We start from the raw sequence: 19,820 nt of genomic DNA on the forward strand, positions 1-19,820 counted from the left end.
ATTAATCAGAGACACTGCAGACAAATCAAAAGTACATGTCACCATCAGTCCAAATCCGAATCCAAGTCCAAGTCCAAGTGCTCCAAGTCCAAACGGGTCACCTTGCCCACAGCTGCAGGTCGCCCCTGTCGCTGGCTTCTGGTCAGTTCACCTGCATCAAATGGTGCAAACTTCCCCAGCCTGCAGTCGAAACTCCTCAGCTAATTATATTCTTTCCGTATGGCAGCTTGCATGAACTTATAGATATTCTTGGGGGTCTTGAAGAGCTCGTTCTCACCTCCAAAACTGCCCTTCCAACCAGTCTTGGGATTCCCGGGCCATCAGCTTTATATACCCAAGCTGCGAGGCCGCGATATCAACATATGCATCCTCTGTCAGGCGGGGTTGATTCGGATTGATTAGCTGGCCAACGTGCATTTGGTTTGACCGGGGCTGAACGAATCACAGCTCTTCTAACCCCACCACGCCCGCCGACGGCCGAATGCCTCGAATTTGTCACCCCCCAATCCTGTGTTTTTCCCCCCAAAAAAGGATATGGACATTGGTTTTCCGGCCCTTTCTCTCGGGTCTAAAAAGAAAAGGCACCTTGGGAAAAATTATGCCTCAAACCACTCATCGTGAGAATCGAACGGGGATTAAGTTTCATTGCGTATGCTCTCCGCCCCTTTCCTCGACTCATCTTTCAAAGATCAATCAATATTCGAGGAGTGGGTTTTCCCACCCTTTCAAACCGGTTCGAACTTCTGCATGAAAGCGGTCAATTACACTTCCTATTTCATCCAGAAGATGAAATTGAACACAAAAAGCAAGCCGAGTGGGTCCGGCGGATCGTGAGCTGCAGGCAGTCCTGGTCTACCCACACCACACCCCAAAACCTCGTCTTAGCTCCCCTCCTGTTATCGTCATATGAGCATGGGGTCACGAGTATCGTCATACGGCTACCGACGCTGGAGCTAATGTATGTAGACCCTGGCTGCAAAACGGCGCTAAGCTTGCAGAAACATTTCGAACTATTCTCAAAATATTCATAGCTTTTCATCCCATGTTTCTTTCGAAAGACACCTACACCGACGGCTAACTACTACGACTACAATGATGGAATTCGAAGCGAGGGGCATTGGTGGGGGAATACGAATTCCGTTTCTTGCAGGTTTAAAATTTTCAGGATGTCGAACGACATGCACGCACGGGAGAGTTACCTATGCTAGTGCAGGATCAGAATCGTTTTTGTGCCGCCTTCGTTTGCCCTTGCTTCACATTGCTGCTGACTCATCACATAAAACGAACAACCTCATACAAAACTAAAGAGGGTTCCAAATTTTAATCCATGAATCCTGACTCCTCAACATCAGGCATGGATATAAACACTCTCTCACGACTTAATCAAGAAGCTGCGTTTTTGGAAGCCTTGTATGCGACGCGAAAGTGGTGCGAGCCAGACGCGTCCTACATACGAATCCTAAGTCGTAACCAATCGATCCAATTGTTATTGCATTGCATTGCAGAAGTCGTGATGTTGATGCGAAGCTTCTGGCGAGGCAACGCAATTACGCCTAACTTTCGTCCCGAGGCATGCATGGTTACTTTTGAGTCGATCCTACCGAAAGGATCACATGTGTGACACGCCGACTTGACAAGTTAACTTTCTAGTCGTTCTATCATGACGATTCCGACAATTGGCTCCCTTTCTTGTTAAATATTTCTGCTGTCGACGTCGATCGAGGGCAAGTTTCGTTGCAGGGGCGTATACCTAACGGCCAATTCGACGTAATTTCCAAAGAGATTAGCCGATGATTTGAACGATCGCCCTTTGTGCATGGGATTTGGGGAATCGACCTTTTATTAGGTCTATTGGTGCTATCGAACGGATTACGACCAATTTCAGACTCATATAACACATCGTGATATATAATTTAAAGGTAATATAATACGTAATATTATGTACAGGCCATGCAAGCGACTATCATGTCACTCGACCATATTAAATCGTTTCTGACAAGTTTCTGAGTAAAATATTAAATGCGTAGTTGAGATTCGGCATTGCCAACGTATTCATACCCACCCCCCTAAGAGCCCCTTTACACGTATACGTATATACAAACTGTCTAATTAGTACTCCGGCCTCTCGATAACGATTCCATACCCTTTAATCCCCTCTACAGCTACTTGGTCCCGAAATACCCAGAATCCGCATCAAACGCAATCTTATAAGCATTAAAAAACCTACTCCCAGTATTCAAATAAACCTTCTCCCCACTCTTCCAAGTCGAATACGAACTTGGCAAGTGATTCCCTCCAGTTCCCACATTATTATAATTCAAAAACCCCATACCCTGTCCAGAATTTGGTATATTCAATTTAATATTGAAACCATTCGACGGGGGTGCAGTCCCCGAGGGCGTATCGGGCGAAGTGATATAAGACTTTGTAAGTCCTGTGTCTGGGAGGAAGTTCCCGGCACGACAGGTTTGTGCGTTATTACTGGCTCTGAGACACATGGTTGGCATTGACCAGTCCATGTTTACGGTTGAGTCTTTCTTTAGAGTATGGAATTTGAAGCCGTTGGTGTTTGCGACGGTCAGGCCCCATGAGATGCCAGTTTTTGTGACTACGTAGCCTATGCGTATCGATTGTTGTTAGCGTATGCGTATGTTATAATATTATAATATGTAAGAGGGATTAAGTATGTAGAGCTCTAGAGTCATAGTATACGTACCATTTCGATAATTACACCCAGTGACAGGTAAATCCCTCCAGATGCCTCTCACATTCAACAAAGGGTTTGTATCAGGTGTACACTGCGTCATACCATCTGCCCTTCTTCCATATCCGATACCCATATACCCTCCTTCTGCCTGTAGGATCGAAGGGGTTACGAGGCAGTTTCCAGTTGCGTTATCAATTTTCTCGCATCCAAGCTTTTGATTAAAGACTAATACGGGGACTTCGGAACGGATAATGGGTTTCCAGGAGAGGTCTTTGAAGGTGATGTTGACGTTGACCCAGTAGCCCTTGTAGAGGATGTTGGAAGATGAGAGGTATTTCCAACCTGGACGGGATTTGTCAGTTGAAGACCAGGATTTATGGAAATGGCCGGTCCAAGTTAGTTGGCCGATTGTGAAGCCTGTCTGTGTTATGTTTGTTAGCTGAGGTTGAACAATTTTGGAATCGATGGGGATTATGGGGAGCCTACGGAGCCAGTGTCGACGATTAATCCCTTTTGGCTGTTGGACCATATATTAACACCGTCGACATCGATATATACCCTTGGGCCGGAATGGTCCGGGAACTCCCCGACCCCAGTACCAGCGTTGGTAAAGGGAATGAATGCAGAACAGAGTGTCCCAAAGTTGAGGCCGATGCTGTCAAGGACACCTGCGGGTCTGGCATTGATTTCTGGAGTAGAAATGGGGGTATGGGCGTGAACGGGTACTTCAATACGTCCAGTGGGGAGTGTTATAACTTGGAAAGCGGCTGGTGCTTGATCATCTACGACTTCTCTTCTTTCAAAAACAGTAGGAGCTGGATTGGCTCGTTTGGCGACTCGAGTTCTTGTGCTGTCTGGGTCTACGGGTCTGAGCTGTTCCTCTGGATCTGGGTCGGCGTACTTCCGGGCTCGTTTCCCAACAACAGTAGGAGCTGGTTTGGCCCGTTTGGCGACCCGAGTTCTTGTGCTGTCTGGGTCTACAGGCCTAAGTTGTTCCTCTGGATCGGGATCCGCATATTTTCTTGCCCTTTTCCCAACGACAGTAGGAGCGGGTTTAGCTCTCTTTGCGACTCGAGTTCTGGTACTATCTGGATCTATAGGTCCCATTTGCTCTTCTGGATCCGGGTCTGCATATTTCCTCGCTCGCTCTGCAAAAACGGTAGGAGCAGGTTTAGCTCTCTTTGCGACTCGAGTTCTGGTACTATCCGGATCTATAGGTCCCATTTGTTCCTCCGGATCAGGATCCGCATACTTCCTAGCTCTTTCCCCAACAACAGTTGGTGCCGGTCTCGCTCTCTTCACAACCTTAGTTCTAATATCATCAGGCCTAGCTTGCTCTTCAGGATCGGGGTCCGCGGCTTTTCTAGCCCGTTTGAGTATAGCAGTTGGAGCAGTGAGTTCTAGATTAGTCCGTTTGAGAACTACGGTTGGTGCGGCGAGGTCCTCGGCTTCCCCGACTGTGGGAAGTCTTGCGCGGTTGAAGATTGTGGCATGGGTTGTGGTTTGGAGGAGGAGGAGGGGAAGGATTGTGGTGAGCTTCATTGCTGCTCCGGTGAGTGGAATGGAAGCTTGGGTTTGTATTCAAGGTTATTCTGTGCGTATACGGTCTAAAATAAGATAGAATAGAGAAATAGATATAAGATGTAGATTTGATGGATGTATAGAAGATATTAGAACTGGAAGGACGGATTCTGATTCCTATTTATCCTCTAAATCTACGTACTACGATACAGAACTACACAACCTAGAGAACCATAGTCGATCAATATCAATCGAATACTAATCTTACTCAACCAACATCCCAATCTGCAATCCCCAAAGGAACCTCCACAGCCATCAAAATAGCCTAACATCCAAAAAAGTAAGCTCCAAGCGATCGACCGTAGCGAAAACCATGTGGATGATGTTCAAAAAAAAAGTGAAGCCACAATAGCAATTTCCGCAGCAAAATGCAATGCATGCAGGTCCAAGACTTTCCTAAGGATAAAAATATCGTTGGACAGTGTTGTATTTTGTTTGCCATATTGTCACTGCCAAGCTGGCCCGTGCATTTCAGCCCTACGAGGCACAGAACGAAAACTAGGGGTCGGATAGTCATTCCGAGAGGTTCAAATGGTTTTTATTATTCTGTTCTACATCATAGAAGTTTTTTAAATGAATATTTTCTAGAGAGGAGGGGTAGTATTCACGAGTACAAGTTTACTGGCAGAGACTGCGCGGTGTCTGATAAAATGTGTTGAATGTGGCTTTTTTTTGCGTCTTTGTGTAACAATAAATATATATTTGGTAGATTATCTTGAATTGCAATTGTGCAAGATCTTGTGAGCGTCTATATTAGCCAAGATGTGAAGTGTTTATGTTTAGATAATCTCTCTGGAAAATATTTCCTCTTTTTTATTTATCTTATGATCTTACGCATATATATGTACTGCATTGGCAATGATCATGCGGCCAGTCGGTTGTGGACCCCAGGCCTCAGGCAAAACGTTTCACTCAAAGGCGCATACGCACTAGCTGGCTATTTAGCTTGCTAGTCCTTTCCGTCCCTTGAGCTTCTAGAATATAATTCTCTGCATTGACTTTGCTTTTATGCAGCTTGGGTGTTATATGCAGGGTACTGGTATTCCTGTCTGTGTGGCATGCTAAGCTACTCGAAGTCCTTGGGATTTTGAAGTTGTTGGTTGTTAGCTTCCAACTTGATAAAAGGCGCACGGGCAGGGTATGTCGGCACTGCGGCCGGTGAGGGGTTAGAACGTCATTTTCCGGAATAGATCCCCCTTTTCGGCCCTATCCATGATTTAGGTGGTTTCAACTGGCATCCTGCAGTACCTCATGCAATACTATGGATATAGCGGCTAGTGTGCGGCACTTACCGTACAGTCTAAAATATATATAATTAGAAGGACCGATTGAGTAGACAATCTACTAGAATGGGGGTGAAGAGAAAGCGACGAAAGCGCAAAAGGTCGATGCCTCAATAAAGTATGGGTTGGATACGTATCGATACCATTGGCCACGATGTTCTTGGGGAGATGTATCGAATCGATGCAGCCAAGCTCCTAATATAATTTCTTCCCTGTGTACTAAATGCGCCTACATAACGGACGATAGTGTTATACATCAACTGCCTAAAATAGCCCTTCGTGTGGGACTATGAGAAAACGGGGTACGGGGATCCAGAACTTGAAAAACGATAATGTGCCGCTGCCCCGCTGAGAGACCCCCTTCCACTAATCGGGGTAGCGGGGATTGGGGAGATATTAAATGCATATATTGAAAGTCCCAAGATTGCACTTTCGCTACTTTTTCGGGAAATCATCACTAAATTAATTTGATCAGGCCACCTATACCGAGCCAAGATGTTTGTGATGTTGCATACACTGAGGGTTTATGGTGAGAAAGGGTAGCATGTGCACGTAGGGATTTGATGGAGCCACTTAACAGTGATATTGTTTCAGAGGGGGCTGTGAGATTGATGGTAGAGTAGCTTGCTTAAATGAAGAGATCGGTATGAGACAAGAAGAGATCGTTTAAAAACTCATTTTATTTCCAATTGGGGTTTAATCGAAGAGGTAGGTTTGGTACACGTGAACTTCGGGGTTTTGCCTTGGAGAGTGTATTCCGCATTCTTATTCTTAAATTCTCTGGAAGATGCAGTGCTGATAGTCAGGGGTCGACCGGTCGTTAAGCTGAGTATGCCAGATTGGTTTGCTACTCGAATGACTACGTATACACCTACAAAAATCGGCCAGTCTGATTTACTTCGGTTTCAGTTCTTTCTAAGATGGAACTGACTGCGAGATAAGGTTTCATTACATATTCTATTTTGGATTTTGGGAATAGGAGCAGCATAGGTCTCCTTAAACGCGTATCATCAACCAAAATCGCCTGTAAAACTGGTGCCCGGTAATTCCATCAATTAATCTTATTATACAATCAAAAAAAGCCTTTCCATGAAGAGAATCTCAATTCGCTCTAGAGCTAACAGAATCCGCTTATTCATAGATGCTCAAAATATAAACAAGCATCATCTCCACCGCTATATATTCGCTAACCCAGCCAAAATACCCACTATCTACCTATCTACAGCTTAGCCCCCTGGGTCTTCTCCCATCTCTGCGCCAACTGTTTAGCTTCCTCCTCCTCCCTCTCCGCCTCCTTAACCGTATCCCTAACCCACTTATCACCATCATAACACTCCTTATCATCACCCTTCACAAACCCAAATGTCTCCCTCCACGTTTCCCGTCTAATAACGCTATAAATCCCACTCTTAGCCTTCTTATCCAACTTCTTCTCATCAATAAGCTTAAAAGTCTCCTCCAAAGCGCCCAAAGCATCAACAATATCCTCCTTCAAAGCCTGTGGTCCCGTAAACCTATGAGCCTCCAGCACAATAGATCTGTAAGTCTTTGCGGACAATTTATTGCGGAAGATGGAAGTCAATGGTGGGATCAATGGTGCTCCGAATTCTAGTTCGTTCATGCACAAGAATCCCTTTGATGGGTTCATGACGCGGTAGTCATGACACATGGAGGTGATGAAGCCTCCGGCGAAGGCGTGGCCGTTGATTAATGCAACCGTCGGCATAGGGTATGTTAAAAGGTTCTTCATGAATGGCCAGAAGATCTTGGACCACCAGAGATCTTGGGAGGCTACATGTTCGAGGTTTAGACCGTTGCTGTAGAATTTGGGGTTTCCTGAGGTGGTGATTAAGACACCGTGTGGGTGGTTTGTGCGGAGTAAGGCGAGAGCGAGAGTGAAGGTTTCGATGAAGGAGGTGAGGAGACGGTTATCCGGTGGGGAGACGAAGGTTAGAAGGTAGACTGTTGGGTGGGTTTGGGGACGTGGGATTGTGATGGTTATGGTGCCGGAGGTGGCGGTGATGGGGAGGGTGTAGAGGGTCTTTGGGTCGTTCGACATTTTGTATCGTTGTAGTATTTATATTGTAGAGTATGTACTTTAGTAAAGTCTGCGCTTTTGAAAGGAATCAATGAACTTGAAACTGAAGTTCTAGATCTACTATGACCGGGAAAAGTAATAGAGATATTATAAGTAATGGGCGTGGAGATGGACGGGGAGTAAACATGGAAGTCGAGAAACGGGGAGGAGGAGCGACGAGGTTGAAATAAAAGAAAAATCCGGGGAAAAGAAAAAGGAAAGTCACGACCAGAAAGACACGCCCAAAAAGATACCGAGGCACGTTCGAGTTCAGCTCCCCTTCACGTTCACTTCCCTGCAACACACAAATTACCACAGTTTCAAGCATTCCTTTTGCCGTTTTGGGATTAAGTCGATTCAACATGTTGCATTTTAGTTGCGATTGCACGAATTGGCTGGGAGGGTGTGGGTATCGGGCTATCTATTGTCCGCGCCGGGCGGCTGGGCCGTCTATTTATGCTAGTTTGCTTGATACTCCCTCGCGGCTATTCAATTGGCATTATCTAGAAATTGGTATTGTATCAGTCTAACGATTTTCCAAGATTCATGCATGGCGTATTTCGCAATTTTTTGGGCCGTGGGTGAATATGTACGGGCAGTATAGAACGGTACGGTATATAGACGTTCCCAGTGTAAATGTCGGTAATCTATTATACATAGTTTATCTCGGTCCGCGGGTTTCTAAGAGACTTTCCGCGGGCCATTGGCCGAAGGACTTCCATCAGAGTGTCAAAGTATATTACTATAACTAAATGAAATTCCATGCGCATGCATGTGAATTTAAATGTTGATATGTCGTGATTGATGTACGTAATATCATACGACAGGATTCACGACGGCATGTTCCATTTGATAGAGTGTATCGTAGGTTGGGAATGGTGCTATGTATTCATCATGGAAGACGTAATTTGGATTAACTTTGTCTCGATGGCATATGTTACAAACTAACAAGTTACTGTAAATTGATAACCAGAGCTTCAATCAAGTATGTTGATTATAATCCAGAGTTATATACAAGTAAACACCAACAATCGAGAACTTTTAGCCGTCCCCCTCTCCCTCTTCTCTCACTCCCTTCTTCCCTAAACTTAGTCCTATCATACTCTCTTTCCTACTCACGACATACACATATACCTACTAACACCCACACCCCCTCTCTGCTCCCACCACGCTCTCGTCTAGCACACATGTATCTATCCCAAACAAAAAGTTCCCCAACCAAGCCCCGATCACCAAGCAAAAGAAGATATATCCATTATAATACATTGCCAATAACATGAGAATATACCCAACGCCTAGCAATACCGCATAGATCAATGATTTCAACAAATGTTGAACAATCGTTGGTCGTGGTGTTGCTATCAAAGACTTTGTTGATGTGGTGAAGGGACATAGACGGGATAAAAAGGATCTCTTAGTAGTAGCAGCGGAAGATTTGGTGACTAGGCCTCCTTTTTGGCTACTAGACGATGAAGCAGTTTCTGCGGGAGTGGATGAGCAACAGCCGGTCGTGGTATCTTTGGTATTGGTATCGGGGATGGTGACGTTAACGCCCTCAGCGGCAGTAATAGCCCGTTTCTTCCAGTCTCTAACGATATATCTATCCCATTCTCTAGCACACCTTCGAAGTGCCTCTACCAACACGACGAGAAAGACGATACCAATGCAAGAACCAGCGAACATCCCGGCGGAAGTGATGTGCCATGATTTTGACAAAAAGCAGGCGTCGATGGTGTACCAGTTCCAGTACATCTTTAGTTATATTATATATAATCAGTCATTTTTCTTCTGAAATTAATCCGTTTGATATCATGATTTTGGAAAAGGGAAGGGGGAGGAGAGGGGTTTGGCAAAAACATACATCCATCTTACACATTGGCCCACCAGCGGCACCGTGCATCATTGAAGCATGATCGTGACCGGCATGGTTATGCGAAGAGTGGTCCATTGTGGAGTGATCCATTGTGGTGCTGTTGGTATTGTTTGCTTCTGGAGTATGGTGGTGATGATGGTGATGATGGTGAGAATGATCCATTTCGCCGGTCTCTTCGGCCGTATGGTTCATATTTGCGTGGTCCATGTGGGAATGGTCGTGGCCTTCGTGGGCGGCGTGTTTGACGTGGTGATCCATTTTTTGAATCGTAATATGTATCTTTATTTAAGATGTTTATAAAAGGTGAATTGATGGAAAGGAATAGTGTAGCACTTGAGACAGATATCGTGAGCACGGAGCGTGTATCTTGCTATATATATCCCCATCTATTCCTACTATGCGTCCGCGACCTCGGAGAAGCATTTCTGCGAGCTCTTCCGTAGTTGATTTTTTTTTTTTGAGCTGATAAAATAACATGGTTGATGGATAATTTTCAGATATGATATGTCAATCGGACGGTTTCTTTATGGTTAGGATTGAATGTTGAGAATCTGCTTTGGGATGTTACTTCGCGAAAGCGACGTTAACCGACAGGCACCCACCAAGTCGCGCAAACCCTCTCACGAACACCATCCTCGTCACCTCCAGGTACGGTATTCCGGACACAAAAGTTTCAACAATCATCGATATCGATAGATCATAACTGTTATCATATACAAAAGGTTTTCTGCTTATTATCTACATACAAACCCCAACTAAAATAAAAGTTTCTTACTTCTCCCTAGTTAAAGAGAAAACAAGAGGAAGAGAAAAGAAAAACTTACCGCATCGCATTCCTAATCCTAACGTCACTCATCCTCTCAAACTTATCCATGCTCATAACAAAAGTACCCCTACCTTTTGTCATACTCTTCAAATGCTTTACATACCCCATCATCTTCGCGAGTGGAACTCTACACCTAACAAGTTTCGTCCTAACATGTGCTCCCTCGTCGAACTTCTCCAGGCCTGTAGATCTATAACTCTGCGGCGGCGCATAGACTTTACTAACGTCGATATATTCCACTTCTTTCCTTTCTCCTTCTTCTGGTGAAGTGGATAGTGATGACGATGATGAAGAAGTGTCATATGTTCCGCCGGTGTGAGCACTTGTGGGTGCATGGCCACCATCAGCTTCATCGTCAAGCGACAAAACACTACCTCCACCAGCACCGCTAGTAATATCCGCCACAACATTACCCACATCCCCTTCCTCACAGCTAACAACCACATTCATAAACGGTTCCATCATCCCCGTTCCACACTCCCTCACCGCCTTTTCAACTCCCATCCTCGCCGCGACCATAAACGCGTTCGGCGTACTTTCACTCGAATTTCTAAAATCGGATGGTTCGAGTGTAAGTATCACTCTTGTCGAATGCAGTTCAAAGTTTTGTGGTCCGCGTGATAACGCCGCCATTGCACCGTTTGTAAGGTTATCGACTAGAACTTCTGGATCCATCCACCCCGGGATCTTAAGGGTTGGGTCCTCAAGTTCTTGGGTCGTTGCGACGGTTATTAGAATTTCATTACCACCGATTGTAGATTTTGCAAGGATGCCGAGCGGTTCTTCGAATACTGCCCCTTCGTAGTTTGAAATCGCTTCGACGTGGGCGGTGACTCCTGCATAGCTCTTTTTGCCTAGAATTTCTCGTTCGTAGATTTCGTGGACTGTGGCGGAGCCGCTTACCACTTCTCTATATCCGATCCGAATGTGACCCATGCTGCATTTGGCTTTTAGATCGGAAACAAGTCGGTTTCGCGAGATTTCTAGATGTAGCTCTCCCATTCCTGACAACACCATTTGTCCACTATCCTCGTCGGTTGAGATATGTAACGACGGATCCTCACGTTCGATGATAGACAGCGCATCTTGCATTCCTCTCTCATCGGCGGCCGAGTTCGGCTCCAAGCTTGCAAAGAATACCGGTGGTGGAACGTCAATTGGACGTAATTGTAGGCTTGCATCCGTAAGAATATCAATATGTTTTCCTGCCTTTTCGACCTTTTTCTTGAATTTCTTTTCACGTTTTTGTTGTTTGAAGTTCTGGATTGATGACGAAGATGACGAGGTGGGGAGGTTTGTGACGTGGTCAGCATGGATTAAAGTGTCTCCTGTTCGTGAGTTTTTGTAGTTTACGATTACTCCGATGTGGCCGGTACGGATTGAAGGGATATCAACCGCTTCGTTAGCGTACATGCGAAGGAGTTTTAGAGCGCGTTCACGGGATTGGAGGGTTGTGTTGTAGAGTTGGTCACCAGCGCGGAGGGTGCCTGATATTATTTCTGTTAGTCTTTCTATGTTTATTCGAGGTTGCGGGGAGGGGGGAGGGGAAGTATTACCAGAGTATACTCGGACATAAGAAAGCATCCCACGCTTCGGGTCGTGCATGACTTTGAAGACCAAAGCACATACTTTACTCGCCTCCTTCGCATCCAACAAGGCCTTTTCACCATGAACCGTCACTGGTATCTTACTCTTCCCACATTCTGTCGGGTCTGGGAGATAGTCTAATACTGCGTCCAAAACCGGTTGTACACCCATATTAACCCGCGAAGCACCCATAAGCACGGGGATAACTCTCGTATGCGGATTCAAAGTGCAAAACCTCAGTGCGCGTTTTAGGTCCTCGGCGGTAATGGAAGCTTGATCTTCCGTTTCCACGAATTTTGAGAGAATTGCTTCGTCCCATTCCGCTAGGAGTTCTACTAGCGCTGTTCGAGCCTTTATAGCCTCTACGTAGAGTTCTGGATGTTTTTCTTTGATCGATTCGAGGGGTGTAAGCGTCATCCCCCTACCCTCCGTTTCGTGTTTCCAGTTTATGATATTCATATGAAGTAGGTCGACGACCCCACCGAGAAGCCCTTCCTTCATATTCCCATGAATGGGGATCTGAGTAACTGCCGGCCAGACATTAAGTCTAGCAGCGATATCCTTCACAACCCTTCCGAACACTGCACCTTCACGGTCCATTTTGTTGACATAGATAATACGGGGTATATGATACCGATCAGCTTGTCGCCAGACAGTTTCGGTTTGGGCTTCTACCCCTGCCACACCGTCTAGAATAGTTACTGCACCGTCTAACACACGGATTGAGCGTTCCACTTCGAATGTGAAGTCTGCGTGACCGGGTGTGTCGATAAGGTTTATTGTGTGGATCGGAAGGGACAGGATGTCCTTTGTGGTTGCGTGGGGTGGGTGGGGAGGCCATTCGAGGGTTATAGCGGCGGAGGTTATGGTTATGCCTCTTTGCTTTTCTTCGGGGAGGTAGTCCATCACTGTAGAACCTTCGTCGACGTCTATTTGAAAGAGTTGAAGTAAAAGGTGATTGTTAGTTATTGATTGGCGGGGATTATGTGGTATGGAGGGGTAGTGTGAAGGATACTTGATCGGATTGGCGTTTAGGTACCTCCTATCCGGTTTGTGGTTCCGCTATAGAAGAGCATTCGCTCTGTGGTGGTAGTTTTACCCTGATATATTATCTCTATTAATATCATTTTTATAATCTATCGAAGCCATACAAATGGTCGTGGGTTTATACGGACAAAAGGACGGAGGGGGGGGACATACAGCATCGATATGGGCAATGATTCCGATATTCCGAACATGCTTAAGATCAACTTTCGAATCATGAAGCGAAGCAAGAAGTCTCGGAGTCGTAGAGAACGATCGATAAGAATCAATTGGTCGTGTTAACAGTCGAATACGGGTATATGGATACCACGAGGAAGCCTGTCGCGCGGTTCGCACCGTCGTCGTTCTCAAAACGGTTAATCCCATTTTTTTTAGAGCGAGGAATGTAGTATCTATCGATAGCTCGAGACTAGAACAATTCGATAAATGCAAGTTCTACATCGGTTGCAGTAGAACTATGGCATTGTCATCTCCGACGAAGGATTCGGAATTCTATTTTCGTGGGGATGAAGGGTTTGTAGTTAATGGACGGTGGAGAGGAATTCAAGAGGGAAGAGAAGGCGCCGGTTTTGTGTTGGGTATGTCGTCAAGCCAAGCGCTGTCGCTGGTCCGAGCTTGGACTCCTCCTTCCTGTCTGTCTTGTCTGTTCTGTTAACGTTAGCCAGCCAGCCATCATCGGACATCACCAGCTGACGACAACGGTTTCTCACCGACAAAACCATTATCATCTTCTTCATCGGGCAGAGATTTAGCATATTCTAGCTCTGAAATACCTCAAACCACCAGCTTCATTCGGATATCCGCCGTCGATAACATAACTATCACATAACTCGACTCCCCGCATCGGGCGCCAACCCTTTACGAATAGATACGTAAACAGCAGCTATGGACTACTCCGCCATCAACCGTGGCGGCTTCGGCGACCCGGACGAACAAGAACATGACGGCTTTCATCGCCCTATAACGCCTACAGACAATAATCCAATTACTACCGAACCTACTTCTCCTCCTCCATTCAGTCCGACACCGAGTACACCACCTCTCTTTGGTGGTGATAATGCTCCTGAGTCGCCGGAAGTACCAAATTCTGCGACCAGGCCAGCAGGATACAGGCCTGAGCCTCAGGTTAGGAGTAGCTCGAAGCAGGCAGGACAGCAGCAGCAGCAGAGACCTAGTGTACAGTATAAGTTGAGAGCGAAGGTTACGGGTTTGGAGAGGACTGGCAGGAAGGATCCGATTTTGAGGTTTGATGTTCACGTACGTCATTATTTTATATAATGGGTTACTTCTATTGTAGGAATGAAGGCTAATGCAAAGGGGATAGACTAACCTACCTAAATTTCGAACTACACAATTCCGTGATGTCCGCCGTACTCACAGTGAGTTCACCAAACTCGCGAATCATCTTGTCTCTTCGAATCCAGAATGTTTGGTCCCAGCCGTTCCGCCACCTTCGACTTCGGCAGGTGTGGGGACTGAAGAAGACGAGGCAAGAGTTCGGGCTAGTATTCAACGATGGTTAAACTACGTTTGTGGGAATGAGGTACTCATGCGCGATGAAGAGGTTGTTTACTTTGTTGAAGCGGACTTTGGGTACTCGCCTGTGGTTCGGAAGAGTCAACCTGCGACTGGTGTCAGGAGAAAGATGTTGAAGCAATTTGCACCGCCGCCAGATGATACACTAGAGTTGGCAGATGCCAGACCTATTGTTAAGGCCTTTTATTTGGGGACTATGGAAGGTGGGCAGAAGGTGGATAAAGTTGTGAAAGCGAGGAGAGGTATGTTTTTCGTTCTTCTCTTCTTCTTTATCTAATTTATACGGGCCTATGAGGGTACTGATTGAAAGGAAAGGTCTCGCATTATCCTTATCCGATCTCGGTGTGAAAATGGGAAGTATATCCGATCCACAGATCACTACGCATACGGGATTATCCGCCGCACTTCGTAAGCTCGGAAAAACGGTGCAGTCGGTCGGCGACCAAGCAGCAGCTCAAGCCACAGCTGAAGCCACAACTTTAGGCGATGCATTTAACTATCATTCTTCGGATGCCTTTATAGTAAAGGAGAGCCTTACGAACCGGCAGATACTCATGAGGGACCTACTTAACGCTCAAGCCACGACTCGAACGAGACTGCACAGCGCCGATCGATTGAAAGTTTCGAGTTCAGTGAGAAGCGATAAAGTTGATGAGGCGATTCAAGCATTAGACGAAGCTAGGAGTACAGAGACTCACTTGGCAGCGAAGGTGAATCGGGTTACGTCGAATCTATTGGTTGAGCAGAGACGATGGTTTCAAAGGACAGCGAGTGATTTAAGGTCCAGTATCAGGGACTATACTTTGAGACAGATCGAAGCTGAGAGAAGGATTTTGGCAACGTTAGAGAATGTTAGGCCTGATATCAGGAATATTGATGCCAGCGGTGGGCTATCGAGGCTGGGGAGGGAGAGTACGCCTGCTGCCAGACGGACGAACTTGGCAGCCAGCCAGGGACCTAGGGGCGATGCTTGGAGTGGGGTTAGTAGGAGTAATGGGCCTGGGATTAATAGGGCGAGCGCAGCGAATATGGTTTTGAGTCCTGGCACTGGGGTGACTAATGGGGGTGGTGCAGGGGTTGTGGCAGATGAAGGGAAGAGAACTTTGAAGGGGGTAGAGGAGGAGGCGGATGATGATGATAGGGTGGATGCCCGGAATGCGGCTAGCAGACTGGCGGCGTCGACTTTTTAATTTTCACCATAATCACCGTGCTTGTCGGTACTTAAATAGTAAGTAGTCGTGGTAGTGGTAGTATCTAATGTCAAATCATGATCATAATATCATATATCTGTATCCCGTATTCTCCATCTTGCTTTAGATCTACATCAATAATAGAAGGAAGGGTACCAAATTCAACAGGATTATATTATACTGCGCTATATACTCAAGGAGATTGGGAGTGAGGAACAGTGGGGAAAGTATAGGGGGTGAGGAGGAGAGTCGGTTAAAGGTGCCGGGTCGGGTGGAACTTCCATTTGCCAAGACAGCAGCCCTTGTTCCAGACGTTTTCCTCACCAAAAGAAAACAATTCTGCGAAGGCAAAAAAAAAAAAAAAAAAAGTAGAAAAATAGAAATGGGCGCAAAAAAGGGAAAAGCAGATGTGGCTACATACATTTAGCCCTATCTTATGTTCCCACATGCACACACATCCCAGTTTAAGAAGCGAAAGTGAAGATTTATCAGGATCCAAAACATGGCAAAGGATCTAACTTTCAGACAGACTAAAACTAAGAGCAGCTGTGGGAGGTCTCGGAGAATAGATTCTGAGTAGTTTTTTGTAGTTAGGGAGTGTATGAAGTGGTGATAATAAGCTCAGGGGTAGCTAGCTTTATGGATGTTCTTTTTTGCGATAGCACCGGAATTGAAACTGGAAGTGAAATTGCTATGGGTCCACGACCACGTCTTGAGACTCCGGCAGCCAATCAGTTACTTCGATGCTCCGTCCTCAGGATGGAAATATTAAGGGAGTGAGTAATAATTAGTAAAAAGTGGTGATGGTATTATACAGCTAGCATTTCCTAGCTGCTGGTACTTACTACCCAATACTGGTGGTGGTGTCTGTTATTGTCAGTGGCTAAAAGGTGTTTAAAGCAGTTTTTTCCCACTCTTTCTGGTCTTCCCTTCTTCTCTTCTTTCCTCTCTCCTTCCACCAGTCAACGATATCAACAAAGCTTCAACCCGCCAGCCCAGCCAGCCAGCCCGTAGCCAGCAGCAGCCAGCAGCGTGCACGTCTCCCTCCCCCAGTCAACTGCCTTTTCCTCCTGTCAACAACCCGCCAGAAAGGTTTCTTTTCTCTCTTCTCTCTTCACCTCCATCTACATCACCTCCATCATCATCATCATCATCATCACCATCATCTACATCCTCACCATCCTCCTTCTCCTCACTTCAGTTAGCCAGAAACCATTCTTCTCTACGCGTCCCTGCGAAAATCTCCGGTAGAGAATAGCTCGGATTCCCCCTTTTTTCCCTCAGCTCAGCTCGGTCGTGTGACTCCTTCCCTGGACCTTCATACTGCCATTCAGGTATATATCTCTCCTCCTCTTCCTCCTAAATAAGTACTTAGCTACTAGGTACTTATCTCCGTTGTCTTTTGCTGTGGTCGTCTGGACGGACGTTTGGTTGTCCTGATTGCTCTGAGCACCGGGGCAAACAAGCTTGCTGGTTGGTAAGCTACCTAGATACCTAGTACCTACTCAAAAGTAAAGTAGTACTTAACTTAGGTAGCTACCTGGCCAGCTGGTCTGTTGCTTCTACCGAGCTGCAGCTACCCGGCAACATGGCCATCCCCTCGAGTGCTCGGTCATCCAGCATCATACTCATCTCCCATACATGATATCTTCCCATAAATGCCTCCTGCTTGTTATATCACTCTATCATCCACCTCTCTTTCCCGTCTTCCACTCCGTCTTCCACTTCTTCTCTCCATCCGTCAACTAACCATCATCTTCTCCCACAACAGCTTCCATCTCAAAACTCTCTACCCCGAAGCAACATAAATATCAAGTATAACTAGAATAAAACTCGCTCAAAATGTCCACTGCCGACGTTGAAAAGATCACTGCTGGCGTTGCCGCCACCAACATCAAGGAGGACAACTCCGCCTCCACCGTTGCTGCTGCCGAAGGTCGCAGGCTCTACATTGGAAACTTGGCCTACACTACTACTGAAGACCAATTGAAGGACTTCTTCAAGGGTTACTCCATGTAAATTCCCCCTCCTCCTCCTGATTCTCCTTATCCAACTACATGAATCATGATGATGCTGATTATTATTATTATTGACAATCTATAGCGAGTCTGTCTCCATCCCAGTCAACCCTCGTACCAGCCGTGCTGTTGGTTATGCATTCGTCGACGTTGCCAAGAAGGAAGAAGCCGACAAGGCCATCACCGAGCTCTCCGGCAAGGAAATCTTGGAGCGTAAGGTTTCCGTCCAGGTCGCTCGCAAGCCTGGTACTTCTCCAGCCGCCGCTGCCAATGGTGAAGCCCCCAACAATGGAGACAAGCGTGCTCCTCGTCGTGGGCGTGGTGGTTTCCGTGGTGGCCGCAGTGGTGGTCGTGGCTCTCGCTTCAGAGTATGCTTCCCCTTCCTCCTTCTCTCTTCTTTTCACATGATAGTATCCGAGTTATATGCAGCTTCTCCTGTCTCTTTTAACGTTATCTTGTTTGATTTTCTGCTCTGTTACTGATTTTCCCATAACGATAGCCTCGTTCTGACTCAACTCGTGCTGCTCCAAAGGATACTATCACAGCTGATCCAACTGAAACCCCGGCTCCATCTGCTGCTGCCCATAGCACTCCAGTCACTGCCATCACCGAGGCTCCAAAGACTACTACTACCGAGGCTCCAGCTGCTGATGCCGACAAGGGTCCCCGTGGTCCTCGTCGCAAGCGTGGCCCACCAGAAAATGGAGTTGCCAGCACCACCAAGGTCATGGTTGCCAACTTGCCCTACGAATTGAGCGAGTCTGCTGTAAGTCTTTTCTCCATCCTTTTGCACTCGCCTTCAGGAAGCAGAATGAGAGAAACAAAAGCTAACAAAATAAATAGCTCAAGGAACTTTTTGCTGCCTACAACCCGGAGTCCGCCAAGATTGCCCTCCGTCCCATCCCACGCTTCATGGTTCGCAAGCTCCAGGCTCGTGGTGAGGCTCGTAAGGGACGTGGCTTCGGCTTCGTCACACTCCCCAGCGAGGAAATGCAAAAGAAGGCTGTCGATGAGATGAACGGCAAGGTCGTCGAAGGTCGTGAGATCGCCGTCAAGGTCGCCATTGATAACCCGAAGGATGAGGAAGGTGAAGCCGCTGAGGACGCCCCAGCTAACGGTGAAACCGCTATTACTACCACCACCACCGCGGATGCTCCGGACGCTACCACCAATACTACTGCTGTCGTTACCACCCCAGCCGCTACTGCTTAAGTGCAGTGGTGGCCTATACGCTTGTGTGGTCCCCCCAATGGCTAGGGCTTTGTCTCCGACAATTTGAAATCGGGAGGGAAAATTGTCAGAGATTTAGCAAAGGCCATCACCACAACAACCTTATACTCTTTTCCCTTTTTCTTTTTTGACCTCTTTTCGATAACATGGGTTTTCTTTTTTTTTTTCAAATCTTATACAAGTGAGGACATCGATATTCTCACAACTGGCTTTTACAAACTCTACTCAAAAACAACACGAATATCGAACCTGTCTGTTCAACGTCACGCGACTCGACAGAATGCGGGAGAGATGGAGGATTAAATGGAGAGGGGGGGAAGATATGGAGGACTTGCCGACAACTACTTACCACTAACTTGGAAGAAGGATGTGCCAGTGAAGGAGATGTATTTGGAAGGAAGGCTTTAACTAGTATCTTTCTTCTAAGGGTTCTTTTTTACCACCATGTACCTTTTTTCATTTCTTTAGTTAGCCGATAGCTTGTTTCTTTCCCACTATCTCTTGTTCCTTTTCCTTTAACCATTCACTACTCTCCCGTACCTTTTTTTTAATTCTGTCACCAATGGGCTGCAAATGTTCTTTTTCTTCTTTTTCTTTCATCACAATGCGCTACTGTCTACCATGACCTTGGATGAAAAGCGAAAAGGGACGATGCCAAAATGTTCTTACGAAAACCGATGAACAATACATATATATACCCTGATATAATAATTACCCTTCGGACAACGTGAAGTAGACTGTTTCCATTTTCAATATGGATAATAATAGACGACGATAGATGATGATGTCTACGTAGTATTTGATGGTGGTTGGCTCGAGCGTCGGAGTATTTTTGGGGGCTGCATGCAGAGTCCGTCCGAACAAGCCT

The 19,820-nt window shown here is 46.3% G+C and overlaps 6 protein-coding genes across 6 annotated transcripts; 2 read left to right on the top strand and 4 right to left on the bottom strand.

Moving 5' to 3' along the window:
* Nucleotides 1–2,162: 2,162 nt before the first annotated feature.
* Nucleotides 2,163–4,249, bottom strand: AOL_s00078g474 (uncharacterized protein; the record flags this gene model as incomplete). Its single annotated transcript, XM_011123737.1, has 3 exons — nt 2,163–2,617; nt 2,717–3,128; nt 3,194–4,249. 3 exons carry the CDS (start codon nt 4,247–4,249, stop codon nt 2,163–2,165), a joined length of 1,923 nt encoding a protein of 640 aa, XP_011122039.1.
* Nucleotides 4,250–6,790: 2,541 nt separating this feature from the next.
* On the bottom strand, nt 6,791–7,630 carry AOL_s00078g475 (uncharacterized protein; the record flags this gene model as incomplete). Its single annotated transcript, XM_011123738.1, has 1 exon — nt 6,791–7,630. The coding sequence occupies one exon, from the start codon at nt 7,628–7,630 to the stop codon at nt 6,791–6,793; it is 840 nt and encodes a 279-aa protein (XP_011122040.1).
* A 1,155-nt stretch (nt 7,631–8,785) lies between these two features.
* Nucleotides 8,786–9,779, bottom strand: AOL_s00078g476 (uncharacterized protein; the record flags this gene model as incomplete). Its single annotated transcript, XM_011123739.1, has 2 exons — nt 8,786–9,400; nt 9,510–9,779. The coding sequence occupies 2 exons, from the start codon at nt 9,777–9,779 to the stop codon at nt 8,786–8,788; spliced, it is 885 nt and encodes a 294-aa protein (XP_011122041.1).
* Nucleotides 9,780–10,341: 562 nt separating this feature from the next.
* Nucleotides 10,342–12,840, bottom strand: AOL_s00078g477 (uncharacterized protein; the record flags this gene model as incomplete). The annotated part of the gene is made up of 2 exons (XM_011123740.1): nt 10,342–11,834; nt 11,904–12,840. The coding sequence occupies 2 exons, from the start codon at nt 12,838–12,840 to the stop codon at nt 10,342–10,344; spliced, it is 2,430 nt and encodes an 809-aa protein (XP_011122042.1).
* Nucleotides 12,841–13,863: 1,023 nt separating this feature from the next.
* AOL_s00078g478 (uncharacterized protein) lies at nt 13,864–15,704 on the top strand (the record flags this gene model as incomplete). Its single annotated transcript, XM_011123741.1, has 3 exons — nt 13,864–14,235; nt 14,303–14,756; nt 14,830–15,704. The coding sequence occupies 3 exons, from the start codon at nt 13,864–13,866 to the stop codon at nt 15,702–15,704; spliced, it is 1,701 nt and encodes a 566-aa protein (XP_011122043.1).
* Nucleotides 15,705–17,546: 1,842 nt separating this feature from the next.
* Nucleotides 17,547–18,934, top strand: AOL_s00078g479 (uncharacterized protein; the record flags this gene model as incomplete). Its single annotated transcript, XM_011123742.1, has 4 exons — nt 17,547–17,719; nt 17,808–18,090; nt 18,222–18,488; nt 18,566–18,934. The coding sequence occupies 4 exons, from the start codon at nt 17,547–17,549 to the stop codon at nt 18,932–18,934; spliced, it is 1,092 nt and encodes a 363-aa protein (XP_011122044.1).
* Between the last annotated feature and the right edge of the window lie 886 nt (nt 18,935–19,820).

Source organism: Orbilia oligospora (genome assembly GCF_000225545.1).
Source record: "Orbilia oligospora ATCC 24927 unplaced genomic scaffold scaffold00078, whole genome shotgun sequence".
In the NCBI taxonomy this organism is placed as follows: domain Eukaryota; kingdom Fungi; phylum Ascomycota; class Orbiliomycetes; order Orbiliales; family Orbiliaceae; genus Orbilia; species Orbilia oligospora.